The sequence below is a fragment of the Anomaloglossus baeobatrachus genome, chromosome 3, assembly GCF_048569485.1.
Source record: "Anomaloglossus baeobatrachus isolate aAnoBae1 chromosome 3, aAnoBae1.hap1, whole genome shotgun sequence".
In the NCBI taxonomy this organism is placed as follows: domain Eukaryota; kingdom Metazoa; phylum Chordata; class Amphibia; order Anura; family Aromobatidae; genus Anomaloglossus; species Anomaloglossus baeobatrachus.
This window is the reverse complement of record NC_134355.1, coordinates 377,695,448-377,721,193: the sequence shown is the minus strand read 5'-3', so window position 1 is coordinate 377,721,193 and position 25,746 is coordinate 377,695,448. Positions and strand designations below refer to the sequence as shown.

The following is a 25,746-nucleotide window of genomic DNA, read 5'->3' as shown; positions in this document are numbered from 1 at the left end:
TGGAGAGGCATCTATTAGACATCCTCATTACTAACCCAGTGATCAAATAAAAAAACACACACAGGAAAAAATAGTTTATTTGAATAAAGACTACGGCACACTGAACCTTGTTCACCAATTTAATGTATAAAATGTTCCTACGAAATTCCTTTCTAGTCCACTTTCCCCAAATGCAGCTCTGGCGACTGTCAGATGACGCACCGTCCTCCATAACTCTTCCGCTATGTCTGCTCTCTAATGTCTCAGTACAGCTGGCTCGATGATGTCTCTACTGCTTGGCCCGCAGTATATGTGGAGAATTATGGGGGTGCAGTATAATACAGTCTATGGAGGACTATGAGGGGTGCATTATACAATTTAGAGTACTATGGGGGTGTATTATAATATATGGAGGAATATGCGGATGCAATATAACATATGGAGGACTATAAGGGTGCAATATCCTATATGGAGGACTATATGAGTGCATTACAATATATGGAAAACTATGGGGTGGATTTTAATATATGGAGAACTACGGTGTACATTACAACATATGGAGGACAATGGGGTTGCATTTTAATATATGGAGGACTATGGGGTGCATTATAATATATGGAGGACAATATATTGAGGACTATGGAGTGCATTATACTATATGGAGGACTATTTGGGGCCCACTATACTATATGGAGGACTATGGGATGCATTATACTATATGGAAAGGCAATGTGGTGCCCATTATATGGACGAATATGAGGTACATTATTATGGAAGGCAATGTGGGGCCTATTATACTAAATGGAGGACTATGGGGGGGTGCATTTTACTCTATGGAAGGCAATGTGGTGCCCATTATATGGACAACTATGGGGCATATTATTATGGAAGACAATATGGGGCCCCTTATACTATAGGTAGGACTATGGATGTTAATAGTACTATATGGAGGACATTGCGTGGCTAATTTTACTATATCGAAGGCTATATGGGGGCCTTCATAATATTTGGAGGGCTATGTAGAGACCATAATAATATTTGGAGGGCTATTAGAGAGCCTTTGTACTTTATTGAAGGCTACTTGAAGGCTGTTTGTTGGGGCCATTATACAGTGTTAAAAAGTGTGGGGGCCATTATACTGTATGTAGGCCCATTATACTGTATGGAGGGCTGTGTGAGGGTCACAGTTGGGGATCATAGTGTGTTGGGGTCACCATACTTTGCCGGGGTAGTTGAGGGGGGGTACAGTAGGGCCTACATGCTATGGGGCCCCATGATTTCTAGGTACGCCCGTGCCTGTAATGTAGTTCTCCTTCTGGGACATCCTCTATTTACTTTCCCAGGGGCTCTACATATTGGCCCTCATCTGCTTTAGTATTTGTGTCTTACCAGATCCTGAAGGCAAATAGTTCTCCATTTTACGACCATTAGCAGTTTTCTCTCTTTATGTAAACTTGATGCAGTTTCTGAAAGCTTTTGTTGGGGACCATTGCTTCCTCCTTTGTTTGATTTTTGCATACCTTTCTGAAAAGTTAAATATACTAGGGCAACAATGAGTAAGCTAGATACAGCAGAAGCACTGCAAATACTGAAAAAATCCTGAAATATTTAAACCAGTTAATACTGCCGTAAAAGAATTAGATGATACAATAGAAATGATACAAGTAAAATATATCTTTGTACCGTGTTTTGGCTAACACAATAGAAATGGTGAATCAAGTTTAGTATCTACTAGAGTATTAAGGCCCAGTCACACACAACGACTTACCAGCGATCCCGAAAACGATGTGACCTGATAGAGATCGCTGGTAAGTCGCTGGGAGGTCGCAGGTGAGATGTCACACAGTCAGATCTTACCAGCGATGCAGGAACAATGCAGGTCGCAGTAGCGACCTGTATAACGATCTCAGCAGTCACTGTGACCCTGTCACACAGTGTCAAACACAGCGATGTGTCCTGCCCAGCAGGACATCGCCTTTGAAGAAAATGGCCTGGACCATTCTGCAACGACTAGAGATCTCACAGCAGGGGCCTGATCGCTGGTAGGTGTCACACATAACAAGATCGCTAATGGGATCGTTACTGCGACTCAGCTGCGATCTCGCTAGCAATCTCGTTATGTGTGATGGTACCTTTAGACTGGCACAGACATGAAGAGAAGGGCTGAAGATTGCTGACAATCAGTGAGACACAGCAATTGTTAAAAACGCTCATATATACAGCAGAATGAGCAGGTGATAGATGTTAAAAACTATAAATGGAGTCATGTACATTAATAAAACTTTTAAAATTGCTGGAGTATTATATAGGCAATGAGAATATATACATTTAAAGAGAATGTGTTGAGATTTTTATTTTAATTTGTTAGTAGTAATTTATTCCATACAACACTTATAAACCCCAAATATGGTAGCCCCTGGGCATAGGAAACTACAATTTGTGTCTGATCGCCTGGGTTGTTTCACAACCTTGGGGAGACTTAAGTGACATTTTTGGTATCCCAGCACTGTCCTCTGATCTACAATTTCCCCCTATCAATGCTGCGAGTAATGACGGAAGGTGCCAGGCAATGTCGGTAAGCGCAGCATCTGGACGGTGAGCTTTTAGCACAGGCTAATGAGCTGCTCTCACCGCTGGAAGAAGTCACTGCCACAACACTGCTTTGAGTGGTGAACATAGGGCTGCATAAGTGATTTCTTCCAGTAGTGAGAACAGGAGAGTAGCCTGGTACTCGTGGTGCAATGTCAGACTGCCAGCCTGCACTCACTGCCTTTGTCACCCTTGTGTTCAGAGCATAGCAGAAAAATCATCCTGCTGTTGTGCTATGAACACTGACTCACCTTTGCTATGTCAGTATAAAGACTCATTTAACGTCCTTGCATTACAGACATCTGAATGAGGCTTTTTACTGATTGAGCAGAGCCTCTTATTGAAGCCCATCATGTGTGATGCAGCAGTGTATCTAAGACCATCATGGGTTATGCATGATGTAGTCCATTGAGTTGTGTATCTGAACCCATCATGGGTGATATACTCTCCTAAGTCGTGTATCTAGACCAGTCATGTGTGATGTATTCTGCTGAGCCATGTATATAAGCCCATCATGCATGATGCAGTTCGCTGAGTATATCTGAGACCAGTATGCTTGAAGACTTCTTCCTTCTAAAAAAGAGAGATGAGTCTCCAAGACCAAGTATAGACTATCGGAGTCTGTACAGACTCATTATAAAAGACTGTTATTTATTAGCACTCATCTCTGAGCTATAAGACAGGTTTAAATTAGATCTGTGTAAAGATTATAAGCTAATCTGCATTTAAGAGGACAATAAATAGAAGATTGTGTTTTATACTCGATATAGTCATTGTGAATATCTCATCATTCAAACACTGAATTACGATGCTCAGGTAGGATCTCCTACTCAAACACCGAAATTTCACACTACCTTAAAAATAATAATAACTTTAATAAACATATATGCCACAAACATAGTACGTACAATTTTCCATATATTATTGTGTGAAGAGAAGGTGGGAATATGAATACACCATACTCTCTGCCTTCCTAAAAATACGGGGGTCGGCGTCCTAATTTTCACTGACGCACCCGTTCCACGTCGACTAACCTCTATATTGACCCTCCACTACCTCTATATGTACCCAGTGCTTCTATCTAATAGTGGGTAAAGTGTGTCCCCAAGGAAAGACCCACGAGGAATAGTATGTGCACTGCTATCAAGAGTATTTTCCGTCAGTATCTATCCGTCATTATCTAGTCCTCGTGGGTCTTTCCTTGGTGACACACTTTACCCACTATTTGATAGAAGCACTGGGTACATATAGAGATAGTGGAGGGTCAATATAGAGGTTAGTCGACGCGGAACGGGGGCGTCAGTGAAAATGAGGATGCTGACCCCCGTATTTTTAGGAAGGGAGAGTAGGGGTATTCATATTCCCACCTTCTCTTCACACAATAATATATGGAAAATTGTACGTACTATATTTGTGGCATATAAAGTTATTATTATTTTTATGGTAGTGTGAAATTTCGGTGTTTGAATATCTCATCATGCATTTTGCAATGTTCCAGCACTTCATTAGATGGGTTCTCCGAGAATGAGATAAAATGGAATCCCTGATACAATTCACACTGCAGCCCATAGTACTCATGTGTCAGTTCAGGCTACAGACTGAAATATACAGCGCCCGAGACTAATGTTTCAACTCACAAGAGCTGTATTACACATACTTTTGTCAGTGGCCAGGAACACAGCTGTGATTTTTGAAGAAATACACTGGAGGTCAAAATTAGAGAACAATGTAGCATCATTTGCATTTTTCAAAACTAATGTAATCTACATTGATCAACATTTGAAGGTTTTTTTGTAAGGGGTACACCATGCCACTAGAACAGTGTTTTACAAAAGATCCAAAGTTTATCAACATAAAACCTTTATTTTGCCCAGAATGTAATGATCATAATTAGAGAACAGCAATGCCTGTAGCACAGAGAAAGATTCTAAGTACATTTTCTGAAGGTAACCACAGTCACCAATCAGTAGGAAGTGTACAGGCCTTTTCTTTGAGTGATTTCAGCACATCTGCGGCCACAGGACATCACTAGTCACACTGCTCTGGTGTGATTTTGATCCACTCTTCTTTCAGTCTCTTCCACAGTTCTTTGACTGTTGTGGGTTTTTTGGCCAAGACTTTGTCACCAAGGATTTTCCAGAGGTTTTCTATTGGGTTTTAGGGCTGGCCATTTCATTGTTTCAATGTTTTCTGTTTTAAGGAGTTGCTTTACTCGTTTTGCTGTGTGACAGGAGACATTGTCCAGCATGAAAATTGCTGGTTGATTGAGTGATAAATGCAAGTAAGGAACCATGTGTTGTTGAAGATGGTTCTACCATGTAGATGTATGAAACGTCCAACTCCTGCTGCAGAAAACATTCCCCAAACCGTGACACTTCCGACACTACCTTTCATTGTCTTCTTAACACATCTGGGTGACATAATCTCTTAACCAGAGATCTGGACTCACATAAGCTTCATGTTCATTCTATTTTGAAGATATTGTGACAAAAAACTCTCTTATCCACTGTGGTAAATGTCTCTTTAGAAATCATGAACTTCCACTTCTCGGTTACATCATCTTTTCTGTAGGTCTGCATATGGAGAGGGTTTCAGCTATTCTTGATTAGCCATAACTTCCAAGTGGTAGCACATCTTCCAGCCCATACTCGTAAGGGCAGTAATTCTCAAAATCTGGCCGGATTCTGTAGTTCAACTCTTCAAGCAACTTAAATGATGTTTCTCCACTGTTCTAGGTCTACACCAGTCTTATGTTGATACACCATTCAACTTACACATAGATGCCTCTTTTATTGGTTATTGGTGTAAAAACTGTTTTATCGCAAAATTCCTCAGAATTTTGCAGTTTGTTGTCTGAGAAATTAAATCTAACAAAACATAATTACTCCATTGGTGATCAAGAACTCTTAGCCATAAAATTAGCTCTGGAGGACATTATCTACTCAAATGAGTTATGTTTCCAGTGACTATCTACATGTACCAAAATACTTGGAGTATCTTCAGTCTGCCTGTAGGGTGAATCCTTGTCAAACCCGTAAGCCACTCTTTGTTGTTTTCATTGTCACCTACCAACCACCCTGTTGAAAATCTATGCAGAGCTGTTGTCTTATCCAGGTCCAATGATACATATCATGCCTAAGGGTCCCCTCACATATAATCAAACCTGAACACCTTCTAGCTTCTGTTACTTCTTCTAGTTTTTCACTTACAGGACGTTCTAAAGTACTCTACTGGAAGGTCTTATCTTGGGTCATTCTTCTCTCATCTTTGGTAACCTAGATGTTATACAAACTGCTGAACTCCCTTCCTGTTTCTATTGGTGACATGCATGGAAACAAGACATCAAAGAATTTGTGGCATTTTGTCTTCAATGCTCACATCAAGTGCCTTTCAAGAGCCTGGGCCTGAAACTTCTGTGGACTCTGTTGTAGATTTTGCTAAAGCACAATGATTTGATCCTGTCTGTGTTGTGGCGGAATTATTCTCGAAGATGTCTTGTTTTGTTCATTTACAAGGACTTCCATCTGCTGTGCAGCTGGTCCAAGTGTTCATCAAACAAAGTTTCAGGTTCCATAGACTTTCTAATTGTGTGGTTCAGTTTATTCACTGGTATGAATGTTGATCTGTAAGAAACAATTACGGTATGTTCTTAGACTTTCCTTTTACCTATCACCCTCAAAGTAATGGTCAAACTAGGAAAACTAACCAATCTTTGGAGCAATACCTAAAAATTTCCTTGAACTTTCGAATATATTTAGCTATTTTGCTTCTGTGGATCTAACTTCCCTATAATTAAGTTTCTAAGTTATAAGGAAAATCTCCCTTTGTCACAGTCAAGAGCCTAATATTTTTCTGCCTATTGCATCAAAAAGTCAAATACCGACTGAAGACAGCATCTCGCAGGAAATTCATGACATTTGGACTAGGGTGCAACCAAATTTGACAGCAGCAGGCAAAGTGAAGTGAAGGGCTGATAAATATTATCGACCTCTCCTGGTGATAAAATTTTACTTTCCACCAAAAACATCCATTTTAAAACTTGAAAGTAACTAGCTCACCTATTCATTAGTGCATTTAAGATTATTCAGAAACTCATTCAGTTCCCATTAGAAGTTACCTCTCAGGTAAAAAAATTGAAATGAAATGACCTCAGTCTCAAAGATTATTGTTAGCAACAGACTATGCCTTCATGGATTTAAGTTCTGAAGAGTACATAAGGTCCCCGTTCTTACGCCAACACATGCTCAGGCCTGTTTGAAGCTTGCCAATGACCATCTGCATGATCCAAAGGAGGCATGTGATCAGTTGAGACCAAAATAGAACTTGACTCGCCATATTTGGGGAAAGAAGAAGTACAACATCAAGAACACCGTGCCAACTGTGAAGCATGGGTTTTCTTACATCATAATTTGGGGGTGCTTTTCTGCAAAGGGCACAGGACGAATGCACCATATTGAAGGGAGGATGAGTGATGTCATGTATTGCAAGATTTAGGCCAACTACCTCCTTCCTTCAGTAAGAGCAATATAGATGGGTTGTGGCTGGGTCTTCCAGCATGATAATGACCCAAAATGCACAGCCAGGGCAACTAAGCAGTGACACCATAAGAAACATTTGAAAATCCTGGAGTGGCCTTGCCAGTCTCCAGACCTGAACCCAAAAAAAAAAATCTTTGGAGGGAGCAGAAACTCATTCTTGACCAGGGACAGCTATAAAACCTGAAACATCTGGAAGAGATCTGTATGGAGGAGTGGGCCAAAATCCCTGCTGCACTGACTGCAAACTTGTTCAAGAAGGACAGTAAACATCTCACCTCTGTAATCGCAAGCAAAGGTTTCTGTACCAAATATGAAGTTCTGTTTTTCTATTATATCAAATACCTATATTATGCAATAAATACAAATAAATTATTTAAAAATCATACAATGTGATTTTTCTGGATTTTTTTAATTCTGTCTGTCACAGTTGAAGTGTATCTACAATGAAAATTACAGATCTCTCCATTCTTTGTAGGTGGTAAAACTTGCAAAATTGACTGTGTATCAAATACTTATTTTACCCACTGTAGCTATTGCTGTCACTTTAAGCATTGTCTTCTTCAAGGTTAAACAATCACAATTGGTGCTAAAACTGATCATGGCCATTGCAGCAGAGTGTCAAGTGTAATATACAGCATCTGAGCCTGCATCGCAGCCGCACTGTACTTGTATGGCGCTCATCGCCAAGAGGTTAAATAATATCCTTATTAGTGTTTCTAACATTATTCAGAAAGTAAATGAACATGTATCAGCGGATAAACAATATTGTTTCCTTAAATAATTATTTAACAGAAAAAAGTGTTGGATCATTCAATCTTAACCCCTTTACGACCGCCGATACGCCTTTTAACGGCGGTAAATAAGGGTACTTTTTCCGATCTGCCGCTTTTTAACGGCGGTCGGAAAAAAGGGTCTAGCGCCCCCCAGAGTCAGAAAATTTCCGGGGTCTCAGCTGCCAGGGGTAGCTGAGACCCTGGAGATCATGATTCGGGCCGGTTTTTCCGGTCCCCGCTCACCTGATGACCGGTATACACCGTATACCGATCATCAAGTTATAGTAAATGACCGCGCCGGTAAAAAATGATTTATCTCCCATCTGGCATGATCAAACATGCCAGAAGGGAGATAAATCTTTTTCCCGGTTCCCTCCGGTCCCCTCGGTATCCCCAAAGTCCCCCCCCGACCCCCAACCCCCTCCCGAAAATCCAAGATGGCCGCGCGCACCGGCGATCACAGCAGCGCGCCGGCCGCATTTCCACTGTTCCTATGGTTTCTGTCGTATGTGCCATAACACATACGACAGAAACCTGCTCCCTAGGCCCTGCCGGGTCCCCCCCTACCCCCCCCTGGTGTTCCCCGGTGTCCCCCGGTGTCATACATACCTGTCGCAGCTCTGATCCCCCGCGGCCCCCTCCTCCGGCTCCTTCTCAGCAGACTCCGGTCACATGAGCAGAGCGCAGCTGTCAGCTTCCTGTGTTCAGGACGCTGGCTGCTCGCACTCTGCAGCTGTGACCCGGGGAGGGTGGGTGCAGATTCTTTGCACCCACTCTCCTCAAATGGAGGGTCTGCCCTCCTAGAAAATGGGGGATACGTTCCCTGAACGTGTCCCCCATATTCTAGAAGGTCCAGAGGCGACGTGGACGTCCAAATGGATTATTGTGGATTTTTTTTTTTCTTTTCAATAAATTGGTCAATCAGGGAATGTTTTGGGGAGTGTTTTTTCAAATAAATTTTTTTTTGTTGTCAATTTTTTTTTTATTACTGTCAATTAGTTATGTCGGGTATCTGATAGACGCCGTGACATAACTAATTGCTGGGCTTGATGCCAGGTGACATTACACACCTGGTATCAACCCCATTCATTACCCCGTTAGCCAACGCACCAGGGCGCGGGATGAGCTGGGGCGAAGCGCCAGAATTGGCGCATCTAATGGATGCGCCACTTCTGGGGCGGCTGCGGCCTGCTATTTTTAGGCTGGGAAGAGTCCAATAACCGTGGCTCTTCCCATCCTGAGAATACCAGACCCCAGCTGTCAGCTTCACCTTGGCTGGTGATCTAATTTGGGGGGACCCCACGTTTGTTTGTTTTTTTTAATTATTTATTTATAAATAATTAAAAAAAAAAAACAGCTTGGGGAGCCCTCCAAATTGATCACCAGACAAGATGAAGCTGTCAGCTGTGGTTTGCAGGCTACAGCTGTCTGCTTTACCCTAGCTGGCTATCAAAAATAGGGGGGACCCCACGTCATTTATTTTAATTCTTTTTTTTTTTTTTGGGCTAAATACAAGGCTAGGCATCCTTTAGTGTCACATGAAAGGCACTAAAGGGCGCCAGCTTACAATATGCAGGGGGGTGGGACGTTATATATGTTTGACATCTATCCATTCATCCATTGTAGCATTTTACGCTGTGTGCCCACAATCAGGGTTTGCAACGTTTTGGGCGCAGAGTGTTTTCCCTGCGTCCATAACGCTGCGTTGTGCAGTAGAAGCACAGTGGCAGGATTTTTAGAAATCCCGTGCCCACTGTGTTTCTTTTCTCCGCAGCATAAATCGACCTGTGGCGCAGCTTCCCGAGCCTCAGGATGTCAATTTATGCTGCGGAGATGAGTGTTCTTTGCAGGTAGAATAGAACTAAAGTCCACAGCAGCCTGAACCCAAATCGTGGGCATGGGCAGCTGCGTTCTCCCGTGGACAACACTCACATTTCTGCAGGAGGCTGACACTGGGTACTAGACGCCGTGTCGCTGGATCATGGCCACATAGCCTAAAGGCTACTTTACACGCTGCGATATCGGTCCCGATATCGCTAGCGTGGGTACCCGCCCCCATCTGTTGTGCGACACGGGCAATCGCTGCCCGTGCCGCACAACATCGCGCAGATGCGTCACACATACTTACCTGCCCGGCGACGTCGCTGTGACCGGCAAACCGCCTCCTTTCTAAGGGGGCGGTCCGTGTGGCGTCACAGTGACGTCACTGAGCGGCCGCCCAATAGAAGCGGAGGGGCGGAGATGAGTGGCCGGAACATCCCGCCCACCTCCTTCCTTCCTCATAGCGGCCGGGAGGCAGGTAAGGAGAGGTTCCTCGTTCCTGCGGCGTCACACATAGCGATGTGTGCTGCCGCAGGAGCGACGAACTACATCGTTACTGCTGCAGTAACGATAATCGAGAATGGACCCCCATGTCACCGATGAGCGATTTTGCACATTTTTGCAACGATGCAAAATCGCTCATCGGTGTCACACGCAGCAACATCGCTAATGCGGCCGGATGTGCGTCACCAATTCCGTGACCCTAACGACTCCGCATTAGCGATGTCGCAGCATGTAAAGCCCCCTTAACAGTGAGAAATTTTTTGCTACAGCAACAGTTTTGTGAAGTACCTGTGGATTCAAAATGTTTACTATACTCCTGAATAAAATCCTTGAGGGGTCCAGTTTCCAAAATGAGGTCACTTGTGGGGGGTTTCTGATGTATAGGTGCCCAAGGGGCCCTGCTAATGTGACATGGTGCGCGCAATTTACTTCAACTTTTCCAAAATTCAAATGGTGCTCCTTCCATTCCAAGCCCTCCCATTTATCCAAACAAAGGTTTTTGGCCACATGTGTGGTATCCCTGCGCTCACAAGAAATTAGATAACAACCTGTGGGGTACACGTTTTGTTGTTGCCTCTTGAAAAAGTGAAAAATGTGTCGCTAAATCAACATTTTTGTGAAAAAAATGAAAATTTCAATATGGCAACCTAAGCTTATCAAATTCTGTGAAGTATTCGTGGATTAAAAATGCTCAATATACACCTAGATTAAAGCCTTGAGGGGTCTTATTTCCAGAATGGGGTCACTTGTGGGGGACCTCCACTGCTTAGGCACCTCAGGGGTTCTCCTAATGCAACATGGCGTCCGCTATTGATTCCAGCCAATTTTGCAGTCAAATTGCACTCCTTCTCTTCTGAGCCCTGTAGTGTGCCCAAACAGTTGATTTCCACCACATACAAGATATCAACAAACTCAGGAGAAATTGCGCAATAAATTTCATGGTGATTTTTGTCCTGTTACCCTTGTGAAAAAAAAAGCTACCTGGTTGAAGTAACAATTTTGTGGTAAAATTTTATTTTTTTATTTTCATGGCTCAACGTTATAAACTTCTGTAAAGCACCTGGGGGTTCAGGGTACTCACCAAACATCAAGATAAATTCCTTGAGGGGCCTAGTTTCCAATATGGGGTCACTTGTGGTGTTTTTTTGCTGTTTACGTACCTTAGGGGTCCTCCAAATGCGACATGGTGCCCGCAATCTTTTTCAGCCAAATTTCCTTTCCAAAATTCAAATATTGCTCCTTCCGTTCCAAGCCCTCCCATTTCTCCAAACAAAGGTTTCAGACCACAAGTGAGGTATCACCGCGCTCATAAAAAAGTGGGTAACAAACATTGTGGTCAAATTTTTGGAATTACCTCTTGAAAAAGTGAAAAAATTGATGCTAAAGCAACATTTTTGAGAAAAAAATGAAAATTTTCAATGTGACAACGTAACGTTATCAAAATCTGTGAAGTACCTGTGGATCCAAAATGCTCACTATACCCCTAGATAGAAGCCTTAAGGGGTCTAGTTTCCAAAATGGTGTCACTTGTAAGGGGTTTCTGCTGTTTAGGTACCTTGGCGGACATGTAAATGCAACATGGTGCCCGCAATCTATTTCAGCCAAATTTGCTTTCCAAAATTCAAATATTGCTCCTTCTGTTCCGAGCCCTCCCATTTGTCCAAACAAAGGTTTCTGACCACATGTGGGGTATTGGCGCGTTCATAAGAAAGTGGGTAACAAGTTTTGGGGTTCATTTTGTTGTGTTATTTCTTCTAAAAGTGAATAAATTTGGGGTAGAGCAACATTTTAGGTAAAATTTTATTTTTTGCTTTTTTTCATTCCACTTTGCTTTAGTTCCTGTGAAGCACCTGAAGGGTTAATAAACTTCTTGGATGTGGTTTTGAGTACTTTGAGGCGTGCTGTTTTGAGAATGGTGTCACTTTTAGGTATTTTCTGTCACTTAGGCCTCTCAAAGTCACTTCAAATGTGATGTGGTCCCTAAAAAAATGGTTTTGTGAATTTTGTTGAAAAAATGGGAAATTGCTGATGAACTTTGACCCCTTCTAACTTCCTAACCCCAAAACATTTTGTTTCAGAAATTGCGCTAATGTAAAGTAGACATGTGGGAAATGTTATTTATTAACTGTTTTGTGTGACATAACTCTCTGGGTTAAGGGCATAAAAATTAAAAGTTTGAAAATTGCAAAATTTTCAAAATTTTCATCAAATTTCCGATTTTTTCACAAATAAAAGCAAAAAATATCGCTCTAAATTTATAACTATCATGAAGTACAATATGTCACGAAAAAACAATGTCAGAATCACCGGGATCCGTTGAAGCGTTCCAGAGTTATGACCTCATAAAGTGACACTGGTCAGAATTGCAAAAAATGGCCTGGTCATTAAGTACAAAACTGGCTTCGTCCTTAAGGGGTTAAGCCCGCTTTACACGCTACAAGATATCTTACAATGTGTCGGCGGGGTCACGTCGTAAGTGACGCACATCCGGCATCGTAAGGTATGTTGTAGCGTGTGATAGCGACGTGCAATTGCGATTGAACGAAAAAACGTTCATCGCATGCACGTCGTTCATTCCTGACGAATTGAACGTCAGATTGTTCATCGTACCCGGGGTAGCGCACATCGCAGTGTGTGACACCCCGGGAACAATGAACAGATCTCACCTGCCTCCTGCGGCTCCCGGCCCACAATACGGAAGGAAGGAGGTGGGCGGGATCTTTACGTCCCGCTCAGCTCCGCCCCTCCGCTTCTATTGGCCGGCTGCCGCGTGACGTCGATGTGACGCCAAACGTCCCTCCCACTCCAGGAAGTGGACGTTCGCCGCCCACATCGAGGTCGTATGGAAGGTAAGTATGTGTGACGGGGGTTAATCGTTTGTGCAGCAAGTTCAACAAATTGAACGTGCTGCACATACGATGGGGGCGTTGCAAATCGCATACGATATCGTATGCGAAATTGCAACGTGTAAAGCAGGCTTTATAGTTTTTACTCAATGCCATATCATGTCCTGTTGTTCATATTTGGATGTTTTTTTCAGGGTACTAGATATAACCACAACACCCCTAACTGAACTTGACCGCTGGCACCACAGACAGAAAATTTTAGGTTTAATAACTGAACAATTACGAGGAAAAGAATGTAAATCTGTGATTGGTATCATGATTTCAACAAAATCGCGTCTTCTAAAAAGATGGAAAGCCGTTGATATCAGGTTAGGATATTATTTTTGCTATAAGATTCTTAAAATGTCATTTAAAAATATATTCATTTGTATAATCTCATAAAAAGTACAGATGACCAGAGATCAGGGTTGCCAACCGTTTAGAAATTTCAGGACAGTCTATACAAATAAGGCACTTTTTTACTTTGTTTGCTTTTCTGTAAAAAAAAAAAATCAAAGTTCTTCATGATTTTTTTTTAAGCCAAACAAGTTTATACAGATTATTTGGACTGTAATTATCATCATTTTACAGTTCACAATGTGTGCACCTGATATCTTCATATGAGAAGTTTGATCTGTAGACATGTATCACTTATAATAATAATAAATAATAATAATGTTTTATTAAGATTTTTCAATATGTCCATAAAAAACATTGTCTGTGATTTGTTGATAAGCTGTCCAGAAAAAATAAAAAGTTAAGTTGGTAACCCTGACATTGAGAGGCTTTATGTGTTTCCCTGTACCTGCTTCAAAGAAATAGTGCATTATTGTGTAAATCAATGTCTGTGTTAAATGTATTTTTTATGGGGTTTTTTTTATTTTCAACTTTCAAATGGGTCAATCCCAATTCCTGTTCTGCATATAAGAATTTTCATCAGCCATATTATTCTAATAGACAGGATTGCAATAAAATATAATGGATCCTTATACAGTAGATAATGCAGAATCCATCATTCACAATAAGTGATGTTACTGCTCCATCTGTTTCTTTGACAATGACCTTTGCTTTGAAGAAAGCATGCTTAATAACCCCTTGGCACAAAATAATATACATTCATGTCAGTGCCTCACTCAACATTTGTGGAGAATGTTCAAGAGCTCATCTCCCACTACACACTGTAGATGACAGCTACAGTATGATACATAGCCAGCTTATTTCTCTAACAGCAGCAGCCAGAGCAGAGCTCTGATCACTGCTGTTAGCCATTTAGATGGTGCTGTGAATCGCTGACATTGGCATTTAAATGGAGCTGTTAACACGTAACAGCCTCCATCTGCTAACATGACTGCTTAAACTAGTGGATGACAATGGCTGCTTGAGGTACTGCTGAAGGTCCTTGTTGCTGCCCCCAGAATTCCTGAGAAGCTTAGCCATATATATTTTACTATATTTTGTATACTACAATACTGCGGCAATGCAGTTTGTACAGTAGTATAAGTGATCAGGTGGTTTAAGGTTCAAGTCACCGAAGAAAACTAAAAGATAAAGTGAGAAATAAAAACAAAGTTTTACAAAATATATATAAAAAAAATTGAAACTATAAGAATTTTTAACACCAATTTCACCCCAATATAAAGAAATAAAATAAATAAATAAAATAACAAATTTGATATTGACATATCCAGAATAGTCTGATCTATCATATAGTAAATTAATTACCCCAAACTGTAAACTCTGTAAGAAGAAAAAACCCACAAAATGTCAGAATTGTTTTTTTCAGTGACAACACCTCTGTACAAAGAAAAAAAGAACCATCAAAACGTTGTATTTACATAAAATGGGTAACAACAATAACACCATCAGCTCACCATGCAAAAAACAAGTCCTCACAAAGTTCTATCTGCGGAAAAATAAAAATGATACTGATCTTGAAAAATGGCTATGCAAAACAAATAAAGAAAACTTTTTTTTATAACTTAAATACAAAACAATATGCAAATTTGGAATCAACATAATGATACTGACCTGGTAAACCATATTTTCATTTAATTTGTACCACATAATGAATAATGCAAGAAAAAAAATGTTTTCAGAATTGCATGTTTTTCAACCTTTTATCATACTTGGAATGTTTATGCTGTTTTTCAAAACATTCAATGGTAAAAATGGATGGTGTCATTCAAAACTAAAAGTCACCCCGCAAAAACAAGCTATTATGCAGCTATGTAGGCAGGCAAATAAAAAAGTTATGGACTTTCTGGAGAGGGGTCCTGGAGATTATTCTCAAGGCCAAAGGAGTCAAAGTTACCAGACGACCAGAGGCGACTCTGCTCTATATGTTTCAGATGCCAGAAAAGGCTTATAAGAAGTAGCTTCTGAGGTATCTCCTTCAGGCCACCAAGGTGGTCATCCTGCACCACTGGAACTCCGCTGAGCCTCCGTCCTTGGAGGAGTGGTTTGAGGAAATAGATATGACCTACCACATGGAACGAGTTATGGCCCAGTCAGGCGGGGAGGCTGCTGCAACTGCCACCAAGTGGTTCCCCTGGGAGACATTTGTGCCAGGACCTAAGTTTCTCACAATACGGTAGACCCCTGCCTGGGTTCCCCACTGGAGGAAAAACATCCAGTCTGTCTTTTTATTAATCGCTTTGACACTGGGGTATCCGAGGTGTCTTCCCACCCCTATTTACCCTGATTTAACTATCCCGTTCTAGCTCTTTCCTATCTCTACCTTCTCCTCCCTTTTCTTTCTTCTCTTGGTTGCTCAGGTATACCTCCACCTGTTGGGTTATACCTCCAAATATTACTTTCATTCTGTATCCAATTGTGACTACTGTTATGTCTTTATTGTTGTCCCTTTTTCTTATGTAAACTCAATAAAATACTAAAATTGAAAAAAAAAAAAGTTATGGCTCTTGGAAGAAGGGGAGGGAAAATGCAAACATTAAAACAAATCAATGGAATCAATTGAATCAATACTTCAAAACAATTCAGCAGTGCCCGAGTCAGTCTATTGCTGCTATTGTGTCCATGTGTTTAACAGGAAGTAGGGTTAGAATTTTACAAAATTTTGAGACTTTTTAAGGCTTTTACGATAGAATTCTGGTATGAAAGCTTTGATAAATTAGGCCCATTCTCTTTCACTGTAAAAATCAGACATTTAATATAAACCAGTTATATACATTACTAGCTGTGGTATCCAGCATTGCCTGGAATAGTAACTAAGTCTGTCTCTCTCCCACTCTCCCTATCTCTCTATCCCTCCCTCTCTCACACTCTTCCCCTTTCTCCCTCTTTTCCTCTTTCTCCCTCTCACCCCCTTTCTCCCTCTCTCCCCCTTTCTCCCTCTCTCCTCCTCCCTCCCTCTCTCCCTCCCTCTCTCCCTCTCATGACAGAAATCATATTAACTGACACATAAGCTCTTATACTACGAATGTCCTTCATTGACTATAGGAACCAATCAGAGCTCCTATTATTGACCTGTCGCAAAACAGAAGCAGAGCTGTGATTGGTTGCTAAAGGCCACCTGATAAACATCCAGGGTAACTGTCAAAACAGCCAATATATTACCTCACACATCCAAACAGTAAGTGTTTTTTTGGGGCAAATAACTGTAAAGTGCGGGGTTAAAATTTTCAAAGGAGGTGTCTGTGCAAAATTTTGTGATTGTAAATGCGACAGTACGGATTCCTTTAGCAGACATACATACAAACATATCTACACACATACAAACACACACTCAGCTTTATGTATTACATTATTAAAATGTATCATGCAACTTTTTGTTCTTCAGTATTACAGAGGCAATGAATGGTACAAAGGATCATGTCAAGTACCTAGAAGCACTTCACCGTCATTATCATCCTTTGAACACAGACAATGATCCAGAAAATCTTATAAACGGTATTCTACCAGGTTTCTTCAACAGCATCCAACAAATGGAGATACTATCGCGACATTTCTCAAAGAATGGATATCTGGGCTTACTGCTTACAAAGGTGCAAACTGATAATATGGTCAATGCTTTCATGTACACCAACCTGAAAATGGCATATTTTCTACAGGGCTGATTTCGTATGATAACATATTGGTAATAGTGTAATCTGTTTTGTTTAAAGGGAACCTGTCAACAGATTAGTGCTGCCCGATTCCTGGACAGCATGGCTCAGACACTGACTGCACGATTGCAGCCACTTATGTTTTAATCTGTAACACAACCGTTTTCAGAGTTAACATACTTATAAAGCAGGGTGGATCGTCTGTGCAATCGGCAGTTTGTCTCCAACTGGGTTTACAATGTAATTCCTAATTCACACGTCTTTATTTCAACATGTATGTGAAAAAATAGTACTTGTGTCAATCAGTGTTTTGCATGTGTGTCATCTGTGTGTTTGTTTTACTCGTAGTGTGTCATCAGTATTTTTCATGGTTGGATCAATGAATAAATAAATTACAAAGCTTTTCCTATACTTTTCAATTTTAAATACATACAGCACATTGATGCCATCTGAGTTCTGTGCGTATTTTCATGGACTCATAGACTTGTATTGATCTTTGTCGTTCGTTTGGCTGGAATAAATGGACATGTGAATAGCATCACATATTATAATGGGTACGTGTTGTTTTTGTGAAGAAAAAAAATAGATACCACATATATGTCAAACACGGACGTGTGAATAAGGCCTTAAACCTGGCTGCAATTGCACTGTGTCTGCCCATATTTTAGGTAGCATGAATGTGATGGCAGTTTCCCTTAAAGTTATAAATGTATAGTAAAACATTGGTAGCCCCTAAGTAAATACTTTAAAATAGAAGTAAGAAATAATGAAAAACTGAGTGTAAGTACCGTGAGGCCTTTTTGTATCTTTTATGCCGTTAGCCCTCAATCAGATGTCCATTAATCACATACGTATAATATATTATAGTCACTGTGGCTGTTCACGTGTCTGTGAACTTTTTTACAGACTGAGTGGTCCACAAAAAATGACAGAGACTTGTCCACTTTTGACTTGTCACAGATAAAAATTATCAATAAAAGACTATGGAGCCATGAAAATCATAGTCAGGACAGTTGCCATCTTTGTGCAGTCGATGTATTGTCTGATTTTAAACTTGTAGTGAAAAAAAAAGTTTAGCAATTTATTTCTTTATTAAAACGAGAAAATCAGTGATCAAAAATCAAGTTTAAAAAATATTACAAACAAAAAAACCCTTAAAATTTCAAATCACCACTCTTCTGCCCCATTGAAAATAAAATAATAATAATAATAATAGTAATAATAATAAATACACATGTTTGGTATTGTCGCATTAAGAAATGCTTGATCTATCAAAATGTAAAAGCAATTAATCTGATCGGTACATAGTGTAACGAGAAAAAAATTCCAAACTCCAAAATTACGGCTTTTTGGTCATCGCAGCAAGCAATCAAAACATCACATCTATGCAAAAATGATATAATTAAAAACATTAGCTCAAGATGCAAAAAAAAGCCCTCACTGAGCCACAGTTCCTGGAAAATGAGAACACTATGGGTCTCGGAAGATGGCAGCAAAAGCGCTATTCTTTTTTTTTTTTTTTTTTTTTACAAACTTCTGATTTTTTTTTCACCACTTAGATAAAAGTAAAGCTTTACATGTTTGCCATTTAGAAACTTGTACTGACCTGAGAAATCATATTGCCAGGTTAGTTTTACCATATCTTGAACAAGGTAAATAAAAAAAAAAAACAACAATTATGCAATTGCATTTTTTCTTGCAATTTCACTGCACTTAGAATTTTTTTTCCCATTTTCCAATACAATATGTGGCAGAATGTATGGTGTTGTTCAAAAGTACAAATCGTTCCACAAAAAACAAACTCTCATATGGCTATTTTGGCAAAAAAACGAAAAAAGTTATGGCTCTTGGAAGAAGGGGAGGACAAAATGAAAAATGGAAAATGGCCCTGAGAGAGGGGGGTTAAACCATTCCCCCTTAAACTCTTATTTTTGGCATTGCCATAATTGTACTGACTTAAAGAACCATATTGCTTAACTTGACTGCACAACAAATGCCAAACCCCCCTCCCCCCCAAAAAAAATTGCAGAATTGCATTTTTTTTTTCACGATTCCGTCCAACTTGAATTTTTTTTACTATTTTTCAGTACATATTATTGTAAAGTGAATGGTGTCTTTAAAAACTATTATGTGTCCTACAAAAAAACAATTCATCAAGAAGTCAACAGAAAGATAAGTAAGGCTATTACTCTGGAAAAATGGGGAGGACAAAACAAAAACACAAAGATATAAAGTTGCCTAACTATGAAGGAATGAAAAAAAACAACAATGAATTGCACAGGCGTGTGAAAGAGAACTTATACTTATTTACTTTAAATAGATTTTATGTCATTTTATGTCATGTCATTATTATTATTATGTTCTTTATATACAGGTATCAAATCAGTTGGCTTTAAATTGCAAGGCTTTCCTAAAAGAAATAATTTCAACAAAAGATTCAAATGATCGACTTTGGGAAGTTATTAAACAACATGTTTTAAAAGATAAAAAGGAAAAAGTATCAATAAGTGGTGTCGGAGACGAAAGAATCCTTAAAAAAGAGAAATTCAAAGTAAAGGTGTTAAAAATTGACAGTGGTTTTTATGAACGGTAAGATATGGAGAAGAAAGAACATAAGTTCTAGTATTAGTCACGCCACATTATTATATCACACAGTTACATCTAGGTTGAAGTTAGTATTTAGTGTTAAAATAAAAAAAAGTCTAATACCGGACCATATGAGAAAGTAAAAATAAATACTTACAGTTGTACTCAAAATTATTCCACCCACAATTCGGTTTAAAGTTTACAAACTTTGTGCAATTTGCAATAAACTATTCAACAAGAGTAATTTAAATTGTTTAACACAACTAATATAAGAAGAAGAGGGTTCTATAAATTAAACACAAAATGCCACTGGTACTGGTTAAAGCATTCTCGGAAGTATTCAACCCTTTCATCACAAATCTCATAGCACTTTTGCAGGTTATAACCTGCTATGAACATGATACACAAGCTTCTGAAGGTGATTCTGGGGACATTCCTCATGGGCAGTGTCCTCCTTTCCGCTACTATTCTTTGCTTTATGTGCTGCAAGTGCTTTGTTCAAATCCCATTAAAGATTTTCTGTAGGGTTCAACGTCAAGTCAGTTACTGCCAATCGAGAATTTTCTAGAACGTCTGAAACTAAGCCTTGGTGGACATTGTAGTATGTTTAGGATCATTGTCCTGTTGGACAATCTTCAGCTTCATTTAAGAAAGTATGACATTTTCTCTTAGGGCATGTGCATACGATCAGGACCCACTGCGTCCTGGACACAGCAGTTCCTGACCTGCGGGGCCCCGAGTCTCCTCCGCAGGAGACTCCAGCTGCTCATGCCCACGATCCGGGCTTGGGCAGTTGTGGTCTCTCGCTGTGTTCCCCCTGCAGAAAACACTTATGTCTCTGCAGCAAAGAATTGACATGCTTATGGCTTGGAGAGCCGCACTACAGGTCAGTTTACATTGAGGGCAGTACATGCACAGTGAGCATGGGATTTCTAGAAATCCCATCTAGTGTGCTTTTACTATACAATGTAGCCTTTTGGATGCAGTTGAAACATGCTGCGTCCAAAACGCTTTGAACTCTGATCGTGGCCACACAGCCTTAGGATTTCATGATACTTGATTAAATCCATCTTTCCTTGTGCATGCTGCACGTTTCCAGTGCCAGGCAAGGCAAAGCAGCATCAAAGCATCACTAAGCTTCCTCTATGCTTCACTTTAGTCATGGTGCTCTCTTCAGTTTATGCTTCATTCTTTCTTCTTCAGACATACAACTGATCCATAGGTCAGAAAAATTTTGATCCATAAAACAATATCCCTAAATCCTCATTTGCAATGGGGTTTAAAAATTTTGATTGCGACTGCTCTACGCTAGGAATTTGGTTCCATTGCTCATGGAAATTGTTTAGCCCTGGTCTACTTATTTTATTATATCTTCAATTGTGTGTTTTATTTATGTAGAATTGAAGCCTGTCTGGCAGTATACACATGCTTTCAAGAAGAAGTACAGCATTTACGTGAGTGGTTATTAGGGCCGCATGGACTTCAGAGATATTCATCTCTAAGTTCTGTTTCTACTGCACCTGGGAGATTGTCTTCATTACAAACTTCCAAAATGAATAAAACCAATGTGAGGGTGACAGTGTCAGTACCATCCAACTCTGGTATGTAAATATTAAAATCTTTCCTTATTTACTTATTATAGTTTTACAGATTTTAAAATATTTACTATGTTAAGTAGGCAATTGGTATAAATTGTGGGTGAACTAATCATGATGAGCATAAAACCTACAGTAGCTTCACTTTCTATGTATCAGCGATGCTAAAACAACAGTTTTGGTCTTTGACCTCTTCTTCTATACTTTCGTATATAGATTGTTTTTCATTTGTCCCATCTGCTTTGTGTTTGCACTGATCTGAATGTCTAATTATGAGTCTTTATTTGCATAAAGTCCCAGAGTAATAAAAAATGGCAAATAAAAGGACAATAGGAATCAAGCTAACCGCAGACCAGAATGTGACAAGAAAATGCTGAAGCTATTCTATCTTAGCAGAACATGCCTAGTGAAATGTAATGAAATTCCATTCTAATGAGGCCATGACTTGTCCATAAAACTGCATAGTATAAAAAAAGCCTAAAAGTCTGTGGGAAGATTTTAATATTCAGAATATAAGTTAATTGTGCATAGAAACTCCAGAACACCATTTCAATGTATTCTGTCATCTTAAGAAAGTAATATCCAATGATATATATTTCACAATGAAATGTAGACATAGGGTTATACATTTTTGCTTTGTGTAATGCTTGCGCTACCTAGTCACTGCTTTTTCTACCAGCAGCAACTTCCTACCCATTGTTCAGGAGCCCAAAATCTGCACAAAGCATCGACAACTTCACATAATCATTTTTTTCACTTTGTTCAGTTTCTCCTGAGATTGCAGCATTTAATATTAACCATTTTGCATCCCCCATATCTTGACCTGTTTTCATTGCAGTTTTTTTTTTGTTAGATCAACAACTTGACTACCAAAGCAGTGGTGTGGCTATAACAGAAGACGACACGATCATGTATCACGTAGAAACACTGAGTGTCAAGCTGAAGCAAATATTAGACATCATGGACAAGCTCCAGCAGGTAGTATGGTGCCTATTTCACTGTCAGCTTATCTTTGTTTTCGATATATTACATCATAAGTCAAATGTAACATGAACATGTTGTCTTCTAGTCATTTTAAAAAGTTTGTTCACCAGTTGGCCTGACTGGTGAGCAGGAGCTGACTTGTGTTCACTATGTGGTAAAACTGATGTGTGGTTGTGATGCCTCAGGTCGGTGCGAGTTCATAGACACCAATCATGAATAGGTTTACTTTAATCTACGTGGTTAAAAAATCTGAAGTTTTAAAAAAAAAAAAGTGGCGTATGTTTTACGCCATTTTCCGCGACCTGTAGCGTTCTCATTTTTTGGGATCTATGGCTCAGCGATGGCTTATTTTTTGCATCTTGAGCTGAGGTTTTTAACGGTACCATTTTTGAGCCGATGCTACATTTTGATCGCCTATTATTGCATTTTGTACAAAATATGCGGCGACCAAAAAACGTAATTTTGGCGTTTGGATTTTTTTTGCCACTACGCTGTTTACTGATCAGATTAATTGATTTTAGATTTTGATAGATCAGGCGTTTGTGAACTCGGCAATACCAAGTTTGTGTATATTAACCCTTTACTTTTCAATGGGGGTTGATTTGAACTTTTAGAGTTTATTTATTTAAAGGGAACCCGTCAGGTAAAAAGAGCGTTATAACCTACAAGCAGGAGCATGTGGGAGCTAGTAACTCCTTTCTGTAATATGAAAGTAATAAAATACGTTTTATTACTTACATATTCCTTATGTAAATGAGCATGTCTCTAACCCCATGGGCATCGCATCGCCTCATGGGCGTTTGTATGCTTTCCATGGTATCATGCCCCTGTGGGCGTGATACCATGGATTTACATGAGCGATGGTAACGTCTGCTCCTTCAGAATCCCACGCCAATGTCCCTGCGTTCTCTTCCCCCCTCCACAGCTGGAATACCATTGCCATTTCCTTTTGGTTGCTTGCGCGGTTCCCTGGTCTTGCTTGGTCCTCTGCTGTCCCGTACGGCCATCCACAAGTGTTCGGTCCTTAGGCCTCAGGCCCTGAGCTTGTCCTACTAGGTTCCTGGTTAATGCCTAGGGTGTGCATGCGCTCACCTTCCCCACTTATATTGGGGCAGTGCACGCTCCTTGAATTGGTGTCCCCGGCCTATGGCTGGGAGACATCTGGTATAAAATTTCCCCTTTCCTTATGGGCGGGGCCAAGCAACTTCTTTAGGTTACTAAACCTAGCTCTGTGTTGGTTCTGCCATGTTCCTCTGGTCTGCCTGTACCCAGTTCTAGTCCTGACTGCTTTAGTTCTGGTATGTTGATGTCTGCCTTGGATCTGTCCTGTCCATGTGTTGCCCTGGTATCAGTTTGTATCCTTTTCCTGTAACCCTGCTGTGTCCTGTACTTGTAACATTGCTGTGTTCTGCTCCTGTGAATAAAGTCTTCCGTGTGTTTTGAATCTGAAGTCTGTAGTCCCTGCTGTGTGTATGTGTGAGGCAGGGGGTCCAGTTCGGGTCTCGTACCTGTTTACTCGTAACCAGGCCAGTGCGGAGGTCTGGGATTTTGCGATGGCCTGCCTGGTTTCGTGCCCCGAGGTGTACACCAATAGAGGGGGGGGATGATGAGGTGGAAGTTTGTCGTGATGCCACCTGCAGTATGTAGTCAGGAATTAGCAGCCGCTGCTGTCGCTGTCCTCCAGGACGGATGGTAATAGCAGCCGAGATGGCATCGTTCCCCACAGGTGGTGCGGGCCCCAGGGAGGTGGATGAGGGGACTAGTGGTACTGGCGGTGGCAGTTGGCACCAAGGCGCGGGGCACCGACGCCGGTAATAAGAGTCTGAGTCGGCCGTTGCTCTTCCAGGTGTCTTTACTCACAGTTCTTTAAGTAACCTGGTCGCTGCCGCAGTAGCACTGGTCATCGCTGTAATGGGCCCCGTCGACTTCGGATAAGTTGGAAGAAGCCACCGGTGTTTGGAAAAAATGTTCTTTGTAAGAGTTGCCCCTCCAGCAATGAGGAACCCAGGCTGAGCATTCCGCTCCAAGCCTAGGCCCCATGTAAGAAAAAGATGAAGAGAATATGGTGGTGTCGTGTCCCAGAACTGGTGTCCCAGGTAGACTATCTGAAGATTGTGTGAGTTGCTCCTACTTCTATCCCAAGTATAACCCACCCCCAGGTGGCTGGCTTCAGTGACCAGGAAAGTCCCATGTATCATGATGGCCACCCCCTATCTACCCTGGTCCATCCCCCCAGTGAGAAGGCTTCTGACTGTATGTAATGGTGTGAATGTGGAACACCGGTGATTAACCCCCTTCTTACCTGAGGTGAATATCGCACCTTACATAAGGTGCAATACTGACGACTGGAGCCTCAGGGGTGCCTCACCTGCACTACCCTGTTGCGGTCCAGTACCACTGTGCCTGCACTACCTTGTTGCGGTCAAATCCCCCTGTGCCTGCACTACCCTGTGGTGGTCCAATCCTGCTGTGCCTACACTACCCTGTGGTGGTCCAATCCCGCTGTGCCTGCACTATCCTGATGCAGTCCAATCCTGCTGTGTCTGCACTACCCTGTTGAGGTCCAATCTTGCTGTGCCTACAGTACCCTGTTGCAGTCCATTCCCATCTGTGCCTGCATTACCCTGTTGTAGTCCAATCCCGCCTGTGCCTGCACCACCTAGCTGTGGTCCAATCACACCTTTGCCTTCACTACCCTGATGCAGTTCAATCCCGCTGTGTCTGCACTACCCTGTTGTGGTCCAATCCCGCTGTGCCTGCACTACCCTGTTGCAGACCAATCCCGCCTGTGCCTGCACCACCTAGCTGCGGCCCAATCACACCTGTGCCTGCACCAACTAGCTGCAGTCTGAACCTAAGCCACCTGCTTCGGTCCGTACCTGTACCACCCTGCTGCGGTCCGTGCCCACCTGTGCCAGCACCACTCTGTTGTGGCCCGTACCCGCCTGTGACAGCACCTCCCTGCTTCGGTACATGCCCGCCTGTGCCAGCACCGCCCTTCTGCGGTCTGTGCCTGCACTGCCCTGCTGCAGTCTGTGCCCATCTGTGTTGCTGCTGCCGCTCAAGTGCTGGAGTCTGCTACCGTTGTAATCCAGTGTTCTGCTTGAGTCCGGTCACCTGTCTGAGTCTGGTATCCTGTCTGTAGTCCGACTAACCTTGGTTGTGAACCGCCCCAGCAGCAGTCGAACCGCTCAGATCCGGGTGTCGCTACTCGTGGCTCGAGGGTCTCCGGACCCGGGGGCTCAGGGTCACTCTAAAACGTGATGGAGGGTTATTTACAGGGGAATTAGAGTACCGCCGCTGCTGTTGAGAGTACCCGGAGTGATGGGGTGGGGAAGCCAGATGATGTTACCCTCCACGGGTAGGGGAAGGTCCCGGGACTCTGGATAGTGGGGTGCAGGGGAGCGCTGGCTCGATGGTAGCAGGGG

At 41.4% G+C, this 25,746-nt stretch overlaps 1 protein-coding gene across 1 annotated transcript in view; it reads left to right on the top strand.

Annotated features, from left to right (window-relative positions):
* LOC142297246 (dynein axonemal heavy chain 5-like) overlaps positions 1-25,746 on the top strand; it is a 460,910-nt gene that overhangs the window by 49,931 nt on the left and 385,233 nt on the right. The window contains exons 5-9 of the mRNA XM_075341502.1: positions 13,245-13,418; positions 16,889-17,093; positions 19,528-19,742; positions 21,138-21,340; positions 22,188-22,312. Of these exons, the coding sequence (XP_075197617.1) occupies positions 13,245-13,418; positions 16,889-17,093; positions 19,528-19,742; positions 21,138-21,340; positions 22,188-22,312 (922 nt within the window). The remainder of the gene's footprint in view (positions 1-13,244; positions 13,419-16,888; positions 17,094-19,527; positions 19,743-21,137; positions 21,341-22,187; positions 22,313-25,746) is intronic.